Raw genomic sequence first — 20,753 nt, 5'->3', positions numbered from 1 at the left:
CCATTATGCTGTTAATGAATTGATCTTAAAGCATATAAAGAAAAAGAGGTAAATCTGTAAAGCTATACCAACATATGCATAAATCAATAGATCCTTTCTCTTACATAGAAAGTGCAATAATTCTTTTGGGTGGAGAATTGTTACCAAAAAAGGCATTCCATCATACGAGAAAAGGTTGAATCCTCTTTGATTCCCTAAAGGAAAATGAAGGTGAAAGGTCAATCTCTACAGATTTTAAGTCGAACAAAGGCTGGTTTGAATAAAAAAGTTTAAAAGATTTCAAATACACAATATAAAACTAGGAGAGGCAGCATCTACCACTCAGAAGGAAGCTGCGAAGTTTCCTTAAATTGTAGGAGCTGACTAAAAAGAAAGGCTATGACCTGGAACAGATACACAATGCTGACAAAACTGCCCTACATTGGGAAAAAAAATGCCTCAAAGGACATGCATTAGCCAAGAAGAGAAGTGAGCCCCAGCTCTTCTGTGCCAATGTTGGAGGGTTATACTAAAGACTGATATATAAAGCTAACCCTCAAGCTTTGAAAGAAAAGGACAAGTGCCAGCTGCTTATCTTTTAGATGTTCGATAAGAAAGCATGGATGACCAACACATTTTTGCCTAACTGGTTCCATTAGTGTTTTATGCTGGAGATTAGAAAATATTTTGCAAGCAAGGGATTATCCTTAAAGGTAATTTGTTTCTGGACAATGCACCTGGCCACCCAAGAACTTCACAAATTCCATGTTGAATTAAATCCCCTACATGTCATCTAAGACATAGTCTTTCATGTAGCCTCTTAATCAGGGGGTAATATGAACATTAAAGACACATCTCACACACTACCAAATGGAGAGGATCATAGAGACTACGGAAGAAAATCCTGACAAAGACAAATAATTTTATGTGGATTTTTCAAATTGTGGGGGATGCCATGATATAGAAGGGATACTTGTATTTATAATGAAAATCACAATGAGATCATGTGTGTAGGAAGATCCCAATATGTGCCAGAAAGTTAATGGTAGTGAATACAGAGGGATGAAAATAAGGTGCTTTTATTTAAGGACTATTAAGTTTCATGTTTTAAGAAAAGAAGGAATTGAAAGCTGCTGTATTCACACCTCATTTTGTCATTACAATTCTAGTATCTCTCTAATCTTGTACATTATCCTTTAGAATGATTATTATTTTGCCCCTTTTCCAAACCCGTTCTTTGCAAGTAACACTTCATTATTAGATAATATCTCCCATTTCTGTAGCCTTCTTTTCAATATTCCTATTTTATATGTTGAATAATAATTTTTATGTCCTGCACTGGTTTTGTAACTGAAGTTCAGGTAAGTTTCCCCAGTGCCACACATTTATTTCATGTCAATAGGATTTAAACTTGGATGTCTCACTTAAAAGTCCAGCTGTTTTGCCAATACTCCTGCCAAGAAAAGAAAGATACAAAATAATTAAGGAAGACTGGTAGAAAGAGACCTACACATTCTTTTGATTGCTTCACAAATCCCAACCAGAAGGAATTATATAAATGTGTTATTACTTATCCTTTAGTTTAACTTCTCTGTATCCTCATAGGTAGAAAAGGGAGTAGTTCATCATAATTAGGCACATTTCTCATAGAAGACTTGAAGTAAAGCTAAGGGAATACATCTAATTCCACTCTCTGATTTCATATTATACTAGCTCCTAAAAATTTCATTGTATAGTACCTCTGAATCACTTCACCTACCCCACCTCTCCCAAAAGAAATTGAGAGTCAATTTAGGGAAAGTATTTTTTCAGAATAGAGATGGGGAAATATATGAGGGAAGAGATTTTAAGTATATGGTTTCTGGTATTTCTATAAAGAAGTAATACATGTTGTTTGTGGTATTTGATGTTAGTGATTATCAAGTTCTTGTCATCGAAAATGAAATTGATTGTATATGCATGCATATAGTAATTTGCTCTAACAGCTAGTGTATAAAATCAGTCAGTATGACACACACAAAATAAGAGTAATGATAATGACATGAAGCTAGGAATTAGATGACAGCCTGGTTTCTAGACAGCCTTAAATTTGTGGAACATTAGTAGAGAGATGGTAAAATCAAAGCCTTCTGTGTTTTTAAACTGCTAGATTTCCAATAAATATTAGACATTTCTACCCTGAATTGCATGATTTCTTTTGCGTAGTTTGAATAGTAAAAGTAGTTCTTGTTTTTATTGTAACTATTTGATATATATTGGGTTTTTTTGTACAAGTACATGCATGAAAACATAAAAGAATCATATTGATTATGTAGTTTAAAACAATAAATGATTTTATAACACTGATCTCTTTAGCAACCTGCTATGCATGGTCTGATCTGGCTTTAAAACTTCACTTGTTTATTTTAAGTAGCTAAGAGTTTTAGAAAGGATAAACCTTATGCAAATAATTTTTTCTCCATTTGTTCTACTCTAATGGCAACTCATCTAAGGAAATTATTGGGCTTTTAATTGTGAATGGTAGGTAAACCTTTTTTGAGATACCTGCTAGGATTATTTCCAGCTATGATGACATATGTGTCAAAGTAGAAATTTAGAAAAGAACTGACTATATAGAATGTATAATACCTGAATTTTAGTTATAGAATGAAATGGTTTTGATGTATAGGGTAAGTTCGTATTTGATATTTTTATGACATGACTTGTTTCCTTTTAATAGAGAGAAATAGCTCGGAAACTTGCAAACCCCAAGCAGCCAACTAATCCTTTCCTTGAGATGGTCAAATTTCTTTTGGAAAGAATTGCACCTGTGCACATTGACTCAGAAGCTATCAGGTAAACTAGGAAATACATGATTAGCCTGTAAATGTTCTATTTTATAGAGTCAGTGATCACCTTTGCAAAAATAAAACAGAAAGGGCCCACTTCCCTTCTAAATTACATTTGTGGACAGATCTCTAAAACAGAGTAATTCTCTTTTCATGGACCTATCCAAAATTTGTGGACTACTTGAGGAAGATATTTCTCTAGAAATAATTCTGATTTTAGTCAAGGTTCATTTTTAACAGAAACATTTTGTTTTAACAGATTAGAATATAGCTAAGTTAACATTTCTGAAAATGATTTTTAACCATAATACTTCATTTATTTTTAAGCCACAGGCCCCCTGGTTAGGAGATAGACCATGAAATTTAGAGGGTTTTTCCCCCTTTATTCTGATTTCAATTGTTTTAACTCTGAAGTATTCAAATGAAAAAGACTTTATAGACCATCTTGTCTTCTCATGTTAAAACACTTATTAGAGCAGGAGTTAAATACATTTTAACTTCTCTCTCAGCATTCCTTATGGTTAGATACAAGTTATGCACTAGGTATTAGCTACTACTACTCATATTGACTGCTCTGGTGTATCCAGGTTTATAGAGTATTTCTATCAAGTGTTGAAGTCAGTATTACAGTTGTTGCCATCCCTCTTTTACATACGAGCCATTGAGACTTAGAAGATCAAATGACTCAGCTTTGGTCTCAGAACCATGACTCAAAGCCAGGCCTCCTAAATCCTTAGCCAGACTTCTTCCTATTTTGAGGGTTCCTACCATAAATAATGAGAACCTTTTTAAAATTTTCCATCTTCATTCTTATTCATTTAGGTCACTATGGAATATGAGCTAACCAGTAGCTCCAGATTTCCTCCTTGCAGTCATTGATCTTCAGTGGCAAAAAAAGTGAACTATGTTACCTCTATAAACTACTGTCCAAGTGACTTTATCCAAAGGACACTAAAGAAGCAGCCACTTCAATCAAAAATTTCTAGACTGCTACCCATAAGCATCACTCAGTTATAGCTAATGGAATCTCATGAGAATAAAGAAAGTTTGAGGCTTTCTTTAAGACTCATATAGAAAACTGAAATATACATCACTACTTTTTAATTTACTGAAAGCAACTAATTTTAACATTAGTTTAAAAGGAGACTTTAAAAAAAAACCCAAAAATTAAATTAAAAAAAAAAAGGAGACTTGTCCTAAAGAGTAAGCAAATCTGATAAAAATACAGTTCGCTTAGTTTAAGTGTATAGCAAAACCAAATAAATATTTTTAAAAGATTCGTTTCTTAATTAAATAAGAACTATCAAGAAACAACTAATTTAATTATTCTTATTGAATATGAAGATACTTCATTTTTAAAAATGTTGGTCTTGATTATGCCATCATCAAGGGAAAATCCCAGTGTAGAAACTCCTATCACCAATACTTATCAATAACTTGTGTAACCTAGGACAGAGAGAGGTTTATGTCACTTTCTCATGGCAATGCAATCTTTATGCATCAGAGCAGCACTTGAATCTAGGTCTTCCTGATTAGAAGGCTGCCTTTCTATTCTGCCTCTCTCATTTAGATGTTTACATTTAGTCATCTTCATAAAGAAGCTTCTCTATCATCATTGAATTTACCAGATTTCATACGGAGTGCATGTAGATAAAATGTTGCTACCTATTGCTACATTGTAATCAAAAGTATGTTGTTAATCCTTGAATTATAGGTCAATTTTGTTAGAAACCGTTCAGGTAAAAATTATCTCACATTTTTTCCAAGGCAAATCATAATTCCTTATGTATACCAGTGGGTTATACTTTTAAAAAGAAAGTGTTTGCTGTCTCATTTTTATAAAGACTATCTTACCTTTCTTTAATCCATTAAGTAGTGATAAGAAATGTAGAATTAGAGCATTTTACTAAAGTTTAGAAAACAGATTTAGAAAGTAAAGAAAATGAAAGGAAATTGATCACTATAATCTAAATATTCATATTATTATCAAATATATTTTCCTATAATTCTTAATATAATTACACTATTTTTAACAGTTGATTTGAGTATTTGATTGTGAAGATATTGTAAAATTTACAGCTGATTTAAATGAAACAGACTGATTTTTGCTCTTAAGATTTGCTTAATTTTTCTCTTACATCTATCTATAATTTGCATTGCTCATATGCTTTATCTTCATTGTACTGGGATAGTTGCAACTAATCTAGATTTTCTTGTTTGATAGTGCACTAGTAAAGCTGATGAACAAGTCAATAGAAGGAACTGCTGATGATGAAGAGGAGGGTGTAAGTCCAGATACAGCAATTCGTGCAGGACTTGAACTACTTAAGGTATTTTTATTGTGATTTGGTTCCCATCATTGATATCAATCACAATAGAATTAAGTTAATTATTTCATGTTGAAGAGGCACTGTAAAAAATAATATTGGCAGACATCTATATATGTCTATATATATGATCATTAAAAGTTCTACTTGTTTCCATGGGTGACTTAAAATAAATTTAAAGCATGGTTTCTGCTTGCAGAGAAGTTAAGTGGGAATCCAAGAAAAGTTAGAAATGCAAGAAGACATAAATAGAAAATATAAATACCAATAATAATATTCATTTAGTCAGTAAATACTAAACAAAATCAGTAAATTGGCCGATCATGATAAACTAAAAGGATCGGCAAGTCATGATGGAGTACATATGAGTAATCTAATCTTAAAGAATAAATACAAATTTGAATAAGAGAGAGAAATTAATTCTAGCTACAAAAAAGTCAAGAAATGAGTGATGCTTTTTTTGGGAAAGCAAGACCAATTTATCAGGAGAAAAGATTTGTTATTAGAACTAAATAGGAAAGAGATTGGAAAGATAGTCATTGTCTAACTTCTGTTCCATTTTCTGGGCTTTGCTCAAGCATTTGGCCTGCGAATCTGAAGGCACCAAATAAAATGCTCTTGTACAATTTTTAGTTAAAAAATGATGTGATAACAATAGTGTTTTTCGAATGGTAATTTGTCAATAGCATATAAGTTGGCAGAAAGTGCAGAGATATTGGAGGCAGAGAGACTAGTTAGACAACTGGGTTAATAACTCCAGTATAAAATGGTGTGGGTCTTAATTAAGGAAATATTCAGACCCAGTTTTCCTGACTCCATGTACAGTGCTCTTTAATACACCCCAAAACAATTAGGGAATACTGGAGGGGAAAATATTGGAGATATTTGAGGAATGAGAAGGTAATGAATTTGTTTTTGAATGAATTAATTTTTGAGTTATTATTGAATATCTAAGTACATTGTGTCCTAATTGGGTGGATGGGTGGGGGAAGCTCACTTTGAAGATAGAAAGACATGGATTTTAGTCCACCTTTGTTACCCTGGCAAGGGTTGTGACTTCTCAGTTTTTCATGTTGCTATAAGTTGTAGAGATGGCTGAGTGTTCTTTATATCAATGGAACCATGGATCCAGCTGTAAAAATGTTTATTAGCTATTCATAAACAAGAGACTTGTATAAGTAAGAGATGATTATTGGAATTTTGGGTTTATAAATATAGGGAACACAACTTTTCAACATTAATACTATATGTTCTACATCTTAAATAACCGGTGACTACTGTCGAAGTCTTTTTTTATTTGAAAAATAAATTGTATTGGTATCTTTATTTTTCTATGACCTGTATTTCATAATAGATTCATCTACCCTTTCCCTAGAGAGAAAGCCATATGCCAAGGAATAAAAAAGAAGAGAAAAAGCTATTTAGCAAAACTAATTATAATGTTTTTAAAAGTTGGCATTATATGTATTTTATGCTGTATTCCACTTTCATAGCATCCTACACCTCCAAAGAAGCTTCCTGACATGTCTTTGCATATTTCTTTTTTTGTGTGTGACACTATGAATCTGGATTTTTAAAGTACATATTAAATTTTAAATGATAATTCTGACCCTGCTTTCCTTGTCCCATTCTCAACAACTTTCTGCTTCACCTGTGTATTTTTTAATATTTTATTGATATTTCTGTTTTGTCATTATTTCTATTCTTTTCACTTTTTACCATTACTCCCTTCTCACCTAATCTCCCCTAATTCTCCTCACAATGCCATAAAACCCTCCTCATAATACATATGGTTCAACAAAACAGTTGCATACATTGGCCATGTGTATAAATATATGTCTTAATTTTCATCCTTTGCCAGGTATAGGAATCCATCATTTGTGTTCCTCAATCATGACTGCTCATTGCAGTGATCATCATTCTTTTAATAATTTGTTCAGTCATTTTCTTTTACATTATGTGATCACATAAATTGTTCTCATTTCATTTTGCATCAATCCATAAAGATCTCTGTTTTCTGATTCCATCTGTTTTTTAATTTCTTTTTTAAAAAACCATTACCTTCCATCTTAGAATCGATATGGTGTATTTGTTCTAAGGCTGAAGAGTGGTATGGGTGAGGCAATGGGAGTTAAGTGACTTGCCCAGGGTGACACAGCTAGGAAATGGCCACAGGTAAAATTTGAACCCAGGACCTTCCATCTCTGAGCCTGGCTCTCAGTCCACTGAGCCTCCTAGATGCCCCCAAAGCAGTATTCCCTGATCAGGAATCAAATCCATGTCACACATATGGGAGCTCTGAATCCTAAACACCAGACCACTAGGGATCTAATTTCTTAAAGACACATTAATATTAGCAAGTGTCTCTGAGAAAGACATCATTTCTTTTTTTTTTAATTTTATAGTATTTTATTTGATCATTTCCATGCATTATTCATTAAAGACAAAGATCATTTTCTTTTCCTCCCTCCCACCCCCCGTAGCCGACGCGTGATTCCACTGGGTATCACATGTGTTCTTGATTTGAACCCATTGCCATGTTGTTAGTATTTGCATTAGAGTGTTCGTTTAGAGTCTCTCCTCTGTCACGTCCCTTCAGCCATTGTAGTCAGGCAGTTGCTTTTCCTCGGTGTTTCTACTCCCTCAGTTTGTCCTCTGCTTATGGATAGTGTTTTTTCTCCTAGATCCCTGCAGATTGTTCAGGGACATTACACCACCACTAATGGAGACGTCCATTACGTTCGATTATACCACAGTGTATTAGTCTCTGTGTACAATGTTCTCCTGGTTCTGCTCGTTTTGCTCTGCATCACTTCCTGGAGGTCGTTCCAGGAAAGTTATCATTTCTTAAATAAATTAGAAAACTGAGTCAAGTTAAAAAGAATACAAAGTATTCTCTAGTTGAAAAATGGTAAAAGGATATGAACATAGAATTGTCAGATGAAGAAACTAAAACTGTATATAATCCTATGAAAAAATGCTCCAAATCATTAATAATTAGAGAAATGCAAATTAAAACAACTTTGAGATACTGCCTTATACCTATCAGATCAGTTAATTTGACCAAAAATGAAAATCATAAATGTTTTGGAGAGGATATGGGAAAATTGGGACACTAATACACTGTTAAATGAACTGTGAACTGATTGGATAACTGTTCTGGAAAGCAATATGGAACTGTGCCATTAGAGCTATAAATTTATGCAGGCACATTGACCCAGGTATACCATTAATGAGTTTGTATCCCAAAGTGATCAGTGATGATAGGGAAAAAAACTTACTTGCACAAAAGTATTTTTAGCAGCCCTTTTTGTAGTGGCAAAGAACTGGAAACTGAGGAGATGTCCTTTAATTGGGGAATGACTGAATAAGTTGTGATATATAGTTGTAATAGAAAACTATTGTGCCTTAAAAAATGACTGGACAGAATGAGGTCAGAAAAATCTGGAAAGCCTTATGTGAATTGATGCAAAATGAAATGAGCAGGGACAGGAAAACAGGATATACAATAACAATAATAATGTATGATGGTCAACTATGAAGGACTACACTATTATTTGCAAAAAAACAAGATTCCAAGATAATTCAAAGAAACTCATAATAAAAAATGCTATCTGAAGCCAAAGAAGGAACTTTTGGAGTCTTATTGAAAATCAAAGCATGGCATCTTTCACTTTATTTCCTTCATATGTTTTTATTGTGTGTGATATGTGCCTTCTGACATGAAATAGAAATATGATTTGCATGAAAGCACTGGTATAACTTGTATTTAACATCTTGTGGTGGGAGAATTTGAATTGCAAAATGTCAGGAAAAAAACACAATAAATTATTTACACATGTAATTAAATGTAATTTTAAAAAAGAAATATATAAGCAAAAAAAGAAAATAATATTCCTTTTCATTCACATACCATAATTTGTTCAGCCATTTCCAATTGTTGGAAATGATATGATATTATATCTCTCCTTAACAGCTTGGGTGATCTATCTGATTGTATGAAGGTTGATATATTCATCTATAGACATAACAATCATTCAAATGATTATGGTGTTTAGTATTTACTTTTTACGAAGTTTTTTTTCTCACTCGAAAATATCTCCATCTTCAGTATTCATTATCCTGACTATCCTCCTAGATTTAATAGGGCTTTTCACTGAACTTGCATAACTATAGCATCCACATTCTAGATGAGGTCCTTCCAAGATCAAGTACAGCAAGACCTCCCTTGTTCCCTATATCTCCTTCACTTAATGCAAATAGGAAATTACTTTTTTTTCATATGCTATTGAATTTTGGTGTATTTGTAGTTCACTAACCCCTCCTCTGCAGATATTTTTTATGTAGACTGGTATTACCATGCTTCCTTTATTCTTAATTTTTCAAATAACTTCTTTTTAAATTATTTTGTTTAATATTAAATTATACTTTTAATAAACAAAATTGGATATTTTTAAATTCCTCGTTTCTCTATTAGTGGAAAGGAAACCAAAAACCTTGTAATAAAAATGTATATTCCAAGAAAATATTCATGTTTGTCATTACCATAGAAAGATGGATGGATCTAGATACCATTCTGAACCCTGAGTCTGTAACCTCTCTGTTAGGAGACCTTTAGTATTGCTTATTATTGGTCATATGGAATTATAGTTTTGATTATTGTGTTGAGTTCTTGAGTTAATTGAAATAACTAAGTAAATCTTAAACCTTATTTTATTTAACCCTACATTCTAACCTCTTTTAAGATTTTATTTTATTTTCTTGGACATGACTTTGTCAGTCCACCCTCTGTTTTGTGTCATTTGCAAAAGTAAAGAAGCATAGGGGCCAGCATTAATTCCTAGGGACTTCCACTAAAACTCCTTCCAAATTGATATCAAACTATTAATGTCTGACTACTCTTTGGTTAGGGTCATTGAAACCAGTGTCATTTTGAGGATGATTTTAGGAAATGTGACAAGAGGTTAGCAAGATCTGGTACTGTCATTGGGTAGAGTGATTATGCAGAGTAATGAGTAAAAGTATAAATGGAAGATCTAAAAGCAAATGATTTCATAATAGCACCCAACTTCTTTGATCTTTAAGCAGATTTTTATCAGCACCTCTCACACTTTCCAAAGTTGTGGTAATCTCTATTAAATGTATTGAACAGGAACATTTTTTAAATGTTTTCTGCTAAATTTTAGTTTAGTTTCTTTTGATATTTTTTATACTAAACACATTTAGGGTTTTTAGACCTTTTTAACCTTCAATATTGTAAGAACAAGTGTTTTATTAAGTAAGCAAATGTAAACCCCACAATTTATTTCCAACTTCTTGTCCCAGTTTTCTATCAGTCTGTATTTATAAAGTGCCTACTTTTTACTGAATATTGAATTTGACCCTAAGCATCATAAACTTTTTCATATAACACAAAATCATTGCTTAGTTGGTGAAATTTATTCATTGAGTCATCAAAGACTTTCTAGTACATTTTGGACCTCCAAAATAATAAGTTAACTTTTTGAAAATCTTTTTATTCATTTATACATTGATATACATTTTATACAAGATTTGGCCTTATTAGAATTCTTTTAGATAATGAAGTTAGTCAATGAATGCCATGTTGGGTCACTTGACAACGGGGGAAGAGAAAATCCCAGTATCTGGAAGACCCACTTCTTGTCCTGATTCAGGAAACAGGAAGTGAGGTCCTTTTTTCTAGGGACTCAGGAAGTGCACTATCTAACTATGGGCTGGTTCAGCCTGCTTGCAGAGTTGCCAACTGGAGGAGCTCAAGTAACTGGTTCTCTCTAGCTTTCTTTTTGCTATTTAATAAATAATTGTAAAGTTAAAATGAATAAATAAATTTGGACTTGTTTTATTTCTAACTTCAAATTTTAATATTAATTAAACACCTACCACAGTGAAAATTGTCTTGAAAGCCACAGAGATGAATATGTTATTCCTTGTTCTCTAGAAGGTTGTCCTCTTGTAGAGGTGATCATTTGTATAGAATATTATTTTTTAAATTCATCATTTCTACATTTGTAGGAACAAGACATAGACTATGTATAATTTAGACAACAAAACAGTTTATGATGCACATGTACTGGAACCTATGAAGAAAGAACTAGTTAAATAATTTACATGGTATTAGCAGACATCATTGTATAGAAAGGAGACAATTGAGTATGTTCTAAGACACTAAATTCATGAGACAGAATAAATGTTTGTTTTCCTATGGGCAAGAAAAAAAAAGTTATTTTTGAGGCAACAGAAATGTAACAGTAACACTTTACTCTCAGGAGTCCTAGAGAAAAATAGAAAAAAACAAGTGTTCAGACTTTACTATTTCAGCATCATTCAGTTCTCTGTCAAAGTTGGCCAATTCTAAAAAGGTTATTATGACTTATAAAACACCAGGGCTCAGTTTGATAGACTTTTCAGACTTTTTAGGTATCATATACTTGAAGTTTTTACATCAATGACTGTAAAAGTTCCCACACTTTTCTTTTCCAGATAGCTTGATAATTAGGCTTGTTCGGAAGGGACCACCTGTTCCCCTATCTTCTCTTCATTGTGCATTGACTCTCAAAAGGAATGACAAGTAATTAACTTCTCCCAGGGCTTTTTGTGGTGAGATGACAATTGGGAATCTGAAAAGCTTTACTCTTTATTAAAAGTGTTTACTGGTTCATAGTGCCAGATTAGCTTCTAAAGAAAGTTAGGATCAGTCTCCTTTAAATGTTTGGGAAAACAATTATGTAATGCCTAGAATGGATCTGACAGAATAGGACTAAATAATCTTACAATCCATTACAAACTATAGCTTCAGTGATATATAAATATAAGAGTAAAAATGTGTGAAATAATTTTAATTACAATCTTTTTTTAAGTACGGGAAAGCTGATTGATATTAGAAAGGGAAACTATTTGTTTGAGGTAGTCAGGAGGCTCAGTGTATAGTGAGATTCAGATCTGGCCTCAGACACTTCCTACGCCATGTGACCCTGGGCAAGTCACTTAACCCCAATTTCCTACTCTTCTGCCTTGGGGAAGTAATACTTAGTATTAATTCTAAGATAGAAAGTAAAGAGTTTTAAATGAATAAATAATAGTATTCATGTTCAGAATTCTCATCTGTAGTTGATATGGGATCTCTCATTTTAGCAGTGCCTTTATGACTTATTGAAGCATAATCATAAATATCAATCTAAATTTTGGAATTGCTTAAAATTATTTTTAGTCAAAACTTTTCTGTCACTTCCTAATTTCCTTCAGGATTCTTTGTCCATTCATTCTTGTGTGGTTGAAATCCATGTGTACTCTATTCTTCTGCTTTTATCACTTTAAATTCATCACTTCATGAAGGAATTTCCAGCTTTCTTCATAATCTTACTCAATAACCTTAATTGTGTTACAACTAAAAGTACAATAAGGCACTCTGATTCTTTATACTATTCTCTTATTAGGACATTTTGATTACTTTCAGGATTTTAAATTTTACTCGTAATGATGCGTAAAAAAAAAAACGTAAAATCCCAGAAAAAAAATTGTCCATAGTAATACTACTTCTCTATCAATAACTCCAAGCTATAAAGCCTTGCTTGGGTCAGAAGATTTCTCTATAGCAGGTTATGCTTTTATTTTTTGTTTCTCTAACACTTTCAGACAATAAAGAAATTATTGGGTCAAAGATAGGATTACATAACTTTGCAATTCTATTGTTGCAGTTTCAGAATTGAAATTTTATTGCTTTTATTTATTTTTCTAATTTAGTGGATGTGAGGTGGTAACTCAGTTGTTTGACTTAGCATCACTTTGATTATTTGTAAGGCTCAATATCTCAATAATTTGTTTCTGTTTTTGGAAATTATCAGTTCTTCTCTTTTGATGCCTTACATATTGAGTGGGCGATATTTTTGTGGATTTTTAAAATAGTTCCTTGGGGATTTTAGATGTAATTTTTCTCTTAATTATGTTGATTTTGTGCAAAATTTAAAATTTTAATATACTTCAGCAAATCTGTTTTGCTTCTTATCTGTTTGCTGAATTGGTAGAGTTGGTCTGGAACTGGTTGAAAATATTCTATAGTTGAGATGAATCCATTATTCCTTTTTCTATTTTTCACAGTTTCTTTTTAAAGTATGCTTACTTGTTTCATCCCATTGAAATCCACTAATGTATCTAGTAAAAAAATCAGACCTAAATTCACTTCGTGCCCAAATACTAACCAGTTTCCTCAAATTCCTTTGTTAAATAATTATTCTTTTCCCAAATTTATCATCTGTAGATTTTTCAAACACTATTTTTTTTGTACATAGCTAATGAGATGTTCAATGGCATTTTATCTTTCTTCAATTAAAATATTTTAAAATTTAATGCCAGATTGAGTTAAAGGGAACTGGCACATAAATAGTGCTTTAATGTTTGCAAAGTATTTTAATCACATAAAATCATCTATATTTCAAAAGAATCCTGGGAGGGTGGTTCTGCTGATTTTATCTTCATTTGACAGATCAATCAACTAAGGTGAAGAAAATCTGAATTACTTACCTATGACCCCTCGAAAGTGTCAAGAGATAGTATGTAAACTCATTTCATGTCCAGCACTCTCTCCACCACATGGGTTCTTTATTTTGGTGGTGATAGTGATAATGTTGGTGATGGTATTGGTGAATGTAATATTTAAAATGGTTGAGAGCCTTAAACTGTAGTTGAAGGCCATAAACTGTAATAATTAAAATGGTTGATGTTATAAACTGTAGTGAGTTAAAATGGTGGAAGATACAAATTATGCTAGATATAAGAGAGGGTGAGTAAATTGTGACCGCAGAAAATATGTTTCACTACAGTATTTTGGTTTTTAAATCAAATATAAGGTGGTCGCCAGGGAAATATTCCCAATTATTCAATATGCCCAAGTCAACTGGGTTTTATAGAGAATTAATAATACAATGAGTACTCAAAGAGAGGGAGAGGGAGAGGGAGAGAGGAAATAAGTATGAAGGGCCTCAAGCCAACATGGCCTAGACCTGAGTCTTAAGAGAGAGATCAGTCAGTTAGTCTTTTATCACTCACTACAAGGTCTGTCTAAGCAAGGATTCTAGGGACACCAGGCCAGCTCCATCTCAGCTGATTTCACCAGAGAGAGAGTTCCAGCCAGAGTCCTCCTCAAAGAGAGATCCAGCCAGAGACTGTTTCAAAGGGCCTCTCTCCAGAGCCTCCAGAGGGACAGAGTCCCCTCAGAGGAGCTCCAGCGAGACCTCCTTAGAGATTGTCCTCCAAGAGCTTCCCTTCTCCAGAGCCTCTCTCAAGAGATTCTTCCCAAGTGATCCTCCTAAGAGCTTTCTCCAAAAGGATTGTCTCCAAGGATCCTATCTCCAAGGCTCTCAGGATCTCCAAGCCTCCAAGGATCCCTTGCTCAAGAGATTCCTTTTCTTATATAGGGTTGTTTTTTTTCCTATGTCACCTCCCCTAAGTTCTTCCATCTACCAATCACCGTAGATGTTTTATAAAAGGACAGTCCATATGAATTCCTGCTAAGTCTACTACTAATCTCAGTAAGTGTGAACCAGAGAAAATGCTGCTGTGTCGACTAATCCCCTCAGTAAGTCTGAACCAGAGAAAACACAGCTGAGTCGACTAATCTCATTAAGAGAAAACCTGCCCTACCCTTTTAGGTACCTAGCATCCCATTGTATCAATTCTAAAAAACAGGCATGGCTCAAAGAACTCCTTGCCTTATTATAAGCATGGGTCCAAGTACTTTCATTGTTTAGCAAGGAGTTTTCTCCCCTAAGGCAGTCTTAAGTAGGGGGGGGGGAGGGTGGAGTAGAGGTCCTCCCATTTCTGATCCTGGCGAGTTCTCACATCAAAATGGAGAATGTTTCCAGTAGGGAATTTGTTCCAATGGAGGATTCCTCAATATGGAAATTTTTTAACATTCACAAGTCTGAGAGATTTCAAGATTTATATGATAAAGAAACATTTCTTAAATGCTTATTATATTCCAGGCAAACATTATGCTAAGCACTAGAGACACAAATATGAAAATCAAAGTGTTATTTAATTCATTAAAGTCTCTTCACTGCAGGCAAAAAATAGCACTGTCCTATATCTTTACCTGCATTGATTAAAGTACTTGAAACATTTGAGAGGTTATGTCAAAATTTCACTACTTGAGGTACTTGAATTTCAGTAGTTAGCAGTAAAGGTACTGCTAAAAATTAAATTATTATTTTGTTTTGTCTACTATGGAATATCTTGTTTTCTGGATTATTATTGTCTATGCTCATAAAGTATTATGTCTATCCCACAGGTTCTATCTTTCACACATCCTACCTCGTTTCACTCAGCAGAGACATATGAGTCCCTGCTGCAGTGCCTCAGAATGGAAGATGACAAAGTAGCAGAAGCCGCCATCCAGATTTTTAGGAATACAGGACACAAAATAGAAACAGATCTTCCACAAATAAGATCGTGAGTTGCTTTCTCTTTATGGAATCTTAATGCTTTGATTAAATCATAATTTTTTTTATTTTATTCTCCCATTTTTCTATATATGAAGGTATGTAAAAGTTTAGTCTCGGTTATTTATTAGATTTCTTTCCTTTCTTTTGCTGTTTTACAGTCATTTATCCTTTTCATTAATTGCTAACTATCCAGAAGAAATGAGTCAAAAAGTTTTTACAAGTCAGACTTTTAAATTCATCTATAATATCTCTGTTCTTCATTATCATGCATATAAAACTTGACAATTACCATTTGCACACTTATTTTAGAAATAAATGAAAAATAATTATAACAATAGATTCTTGAAAAATTACATTAAAATTATTTTGTTGTTGAGGAATTTTACTTTAATATCAAGGCCCCTAGGTAGCACAGTTTAGAGTATCAGGCCTAGAGTTAGGAGAACTTGGGTTCTAATCTGGCCTCAAGACATTTTCCTAGTTGTGTGACCCTGGCCAAATCATTTAACCCCATCTGCTTAGTTCTTGCTGCTTTTCTGTCTTAGAAATAATACTAAAACCAAATGCAGAGATTTAAAAAGAAAAGAAAACCATCAAATGGCCATATCCTCCATCTCAGTGTTTCTAAAAACGATCATATTTTGTGAATAGTAAGTTACTCACATTTACATTGTGCTTTTGACTTTTTCAAACTGCTTTCTCTAAAATAATCTTGTGTGATCAAAGCATACTTTTAAAAACTATTTTTCTTTTTTGTGTTTTTTTTGGTCTCTTTCATAACATGACTAATATGAAACTATGTTTTGTTTGACTGCCCATGTATAATCTATATCAAATTGTGACCTCAGGGAGGGAGAGAAGAGGGAATTTGGGACTCATAATTTAAAAAAAAAAAGTTGGTGGGTTTTAAAAAACAATTTTTTTAATTTTACTTGTAATGCGGGAGAGGGGGAGAAAAATGTCAGAACGTAATGCAATTCTAATGCTCAATCCTTTGTAGCAGGAATGATAGACTAGAACCAGATAGTTAAAGGTGTTAAATACCATGCAGAAGAATTTATATATTCTGTGATCAACAAGGAAAAATTGAAGCTTCCTAAAGAATGGTGGACTACTGCTCTTAACAGCAACTTGGTATTTGCTTTAAAGAAGGATTGATGAGGGGCAAGAGTACAAATGGAGAGAATTTGGAGGTTTTTGTAGTAGAAGAGAAAGCAAGTAATGGGGACCTGAATGAAGGTGATTATTGTGTGAAAAGAGATGTAAGAGAAGCAGAATCAACAAGACTTTGTAATTTAATCAGTGATCTCTGATGGCATTTGTTAAGTGCCTACTGTGTGATAGGTGCTGCGCTATACTCTGGGATACAAATATGGAAAATGAAAGTGTCCCTACATAAGGAGCTTATGTTCTGATGGGAGAAATTTCAAGGATGTATCTAAATATAAGTGGAACGAGGAGAATAAATATAAAACACTTAAATTCAAGGTAGTTTGGGAGAGGGGGCACTAGCAGTGAAAAAGATTAGGAAAGAATTTATACGGGAAATGGTACTTGAGCCACAATTTAAAGGAAGAAGGGGATTCTGGGAGGTGACAGTGAGGACAGAGCATATTCTAGTCATGGGCCAATAACCAGTTCAAAGGAATGGATACAAGCAATTGACCAACATAGAAGCCTGTTAGTTTGAATTACAATATGTAGAATAGGGAGGGTGTTCAATGAGGCCTAAAAGATAGGTCAGGTTATGAAGGGTTTTAAAAGTTAAATAAATGTTACTTATATGGGATGATTCTTTGAGAATGGAAAGGGTTGGGCTATTAGGGATAACTATGATGATGTTAAAAAAGATATCAATAAAAATATCTTTTTAAAAAGTTTAAAAAATAAGTTTATTTTATAACCCAGAAACAATAGTTAGCCTGGTGTTTAAAGGAATAATGTGCTAAAAGATGCTTCTCTTACTGGACCTTAAAGAACTTTGCAGAATAGGTGGACAAGTCAGTGATAAAAGGAGTAGGCCTTTTCATTTGGCCTGTTTGAGGAAATACCTCATGGTGTAAGTAGAAATACCCAAGGAATCATGTTGGTAAAGAAAGATCAGAAATGAATGGTAGTCCTCAACTTCCTACAGTGCAGTAGCCTAACACTTCCAACCTAGGGCAGGCCAATAATTTCCAAGAGCTAGTACTAACAGCTTCAAAATAATGTAAGATTTGTCACATCAGCTGCTGGGGTAAAAACTGACATTTCCAAAACAAATGGGGAAGGACACAGAAGGTTTTTATTTTTTTTTTAATTCTTTTTCCATTTGAATTAGTTTATTTAGTCAATTTAGAACGTTATTCCTTGGTTACAAGAATCACATTATTTCCCTCCCTCCCCTTCACCCACCTTTCCCGCAGCCAACACACAATTTCATTGGGTATTACATGTGACCTTGATCAGAACCTATTTCCATGTCGTTGTTTGCACTAGGATGTTCGTTTAGAGTCTACATCCCCAACCATATCCCTTCAACCCATGTATTCAAGCAGTTGTTTTTCTTCGGTGTTTTTACTCCCACAGTGTTTCCTCTGAATGTGGATAGTGGTTTTTCTTGTAGATTCCTCCAAGTTGTTCAGGATCACTGCATTGCCACTAATGGAGAAGTCCATTACATTCGATTGTACCGCATCATGTGTATCAGTCTCAGCGCAGAAGGTTTTTAAATCAGAGCTGTCACTAGGATATGAAGCAAGTTATTCTTCCATGTCCACAGTAACATTTTTAGCTGCTTCTTTCATCACTTAACATGCTAGTAAGGCAAATTTTTTATAGAACTATGGGGTCCATAGTTCAGGGAAACTCATAGGTTTTATAGCAAGGGGTGAGTTCTCATTCAAGTGTTTCTCATTGATTGCTCTTTCATATTCTAGGTTTTAACATTTCAGTTATTGGGGGCCAGAGAGTTTGTCTTTACAGAATTGTGAGTGGTAGAACAGAAATGAGGGTTACTTGGGTAGTAAGTAGTAGGTGGTATAATTAAGATGTTGTTTTCTTGTGCCTGCAATAAGACAGTTACACTAGATAACCTATTATCCTAGATTCTAGGTATTATATTACTATCTCCATTTTTACATTGGATTTTAACACATATTGACCAGTTTTGTTCTGTCCTATCCAGTCTGATGATGATTCTCTTTGGCAGAGGAAACAGAATCAAAATAAGGCTTATGTTCTACCTTCTCTCTTTCCTTCATTATCATTCTTTGGCTTTCATCTAAGTAGTAATCCTAGCCCTATTTTTATTTTTTTCTCACTATAGCTTTAAAAAGCACTACTTATTATTGAAAGAATCCTTCATAGTTCTTTCTGAGATTAGATAATCCTTATGATATTCTTCTAAGACTCACTTTCATCCTTATTCATTTTACTTCATCTGCTTTTGTTTCCATCAAGTTCACTGAAGTTCCCTGTTCATAGGCATTGACATTCTCTATCCTACCCCCTCTTTTAAATCTTACTAGAATTGTTGATGCCTTCAGAAATTAATACTTGAGTATTTTTCATCCCTTGGCCTGATTTCCTCTGTAGAATTTTGTCCATGAGTCTCTCATCCTTCCTTTATTAACTTTTTTTATCTGCTCTCCAAGTTCTACTGTACTAATTCTCCTTTCTTGCTCCTCTCCTTAATCATTAACCCCCCCTAGTTCATGTAATTTTTACTTCAGCAACTTGAAGATTGTGTTTTGTTCTACTCATTCAAATCTTTTTATAGTTAAAAAATTAAAGAACAGTAGATGAGTTACTACAGACTATCATTTACAAAAGCCTGCCTGATCTATCTTAGCCCATTTCATGTCTTCATCAGGAATAACCTTGATATATATGTAGCATATCTTCATAAAGATTTTGTAGAATTGGGTAGGTAGGCCAAAAACTTGGTACTTGTTGATTTTGGGGGGTCTTTTTTTCTTTGTTAAAAAACAGAGGCTTTCATTTTGCCTAAATATTTGGTACACTTTCTCCTCTTTCTCATAGCCTGAACTTAGGTCTTTTAGTGTCCTCAAAAATTATTCCTATCCATAACAAATGTCCTTTTTGTATATATAGAACAAGTTAGGGAAGTTGTAGTTTGTTTTTGTTGTTGTTTTTTAAAGCTGTATTGAGGTATAAAGAAAGATCACTAAAGAAATAGGACTATTTCTTAGGGTGCATATAACAGTGATGACCAGTGACAAATGAAAGAAAAGCAACTCTATTCTTATTTGGCTTGGGTTTTCTCTGCTAAGAAATATGACCTTTGTGGTAGGAATGAAAGAACCAAAGTATCTAATAGGGAATTTAATAACCAAGATTAGAAGAGTCCCTTGCGTTTGATCAGTTCAAGTCATATGAACCAGATGAACTACGTCTTTCAGGCCACAAGAAATAGTAGATTTGATGGCTGAGCTCTTTTCAAAGGTGATCAAAAAGATCATCGACAATAAGAAAAGTTCTCTAGGAAGAAAAGGACCATATCCCTGTCTAAAAAAAAAGTATTTATATTCTACAAATTCGGTTAGTGAGCTTTACTTCATTTCCAACAGAATTCTGAAATGTTTTATTAGAGAAATGGTTAATAAACTTTGAAGAAATTAAGAATTTCTTAAAGAAATTAAAATGGTGACCAAAGAGGCAGGACACTTCATTAAGAACATGCATTGGGGGCAACTGGGTGACTCAGTTGATTGAGAGCCAGGCCCAGATATGAGAGGTTCTGGGTTCAAATTTGGCCTCAGACATTCCCTAGTTGTGTGACCCTGGGCAAGTCACTTAACCCCATTGCCTAGTCATTACCATTCTTCTGCCTTATAACTAATACACAGTATTTTTTTTTTTGAAGGTAAGGATTTAAAAGAAAAAGAACAGGTATTGCCTAAAGTTACCTTTCTTTTTCTTTTAAACTAGTAAGTTCATAGAATTATTGTAATAAACATTACCTAGATTTTAGCCAAGCATTTGATTAAATTTATCATGGTCTCCTTGTGTCAGCTGTAGATATGTGATTTAGCCAGTAGTATAATTAAAAGGTTAATAACTGGATTAATGACTAGAACCCAAAATTAGTCATTAATGATTTCAAATCAGGGCATATCCAATAGAATGACTCCTTTACAAGTGCTTTTCCAGGGTGGGAG

The 20,753-nt window shown here is 33.5% G+C and overlaps 1 protein-coding gene across 4 annotated transcripts in view; it reads left to right on the top strand.

Annotated features, from left to right (window-relative positions):
- Window positions 1–20,753, top strand: part of PDS5A (PDS5 cohesin associated factor A) — a 185,926-nt gene that overhangs the window by 126,855 nt on the left and 38,318 nt on the right. For all 4 annotated transcript variants that reach the window (XM_056802546.1, XM_007496543.3, XM_056802548.1 and 1 more), the window contains 3 exons: window positions 2,699–2,814; window positions 5,032–5,137; window positions 15,438–15,598. In XM_056802546.1, coding sequence (XP_056658524.1) covers window positions 2,699–2,814; window positions 5,032–5,137; window positions 15,438–15,598 — 383 coding nt within the window. The remainder of the gene's footprint in view (window positions 1–2,698; window positions 2,815–5,031; window positions 5,138–15,437; window positions 15,599–20,753) is intronic.

Source organism: Monodelphis domestica, chromosome 6 (assembly GCF_027887165.1).
Source record: "Monodelphis domestica isolate mMonDom1 chromosome 6, mMonDom1.pri, whole genome shotgun sequence".
NCBI classification, from domain to species: Eukaryota; Metazoa; Chordata; class Mammalia; order Didelphimorphia; family Didelphidae; genus Monodelphis; species Monodelphis domestica.
The sequence above is the reverse complement of the archived record's forward strand: the minus strand, read 5'-3'. Positions and strand labels throughout refer to the sequence as shown.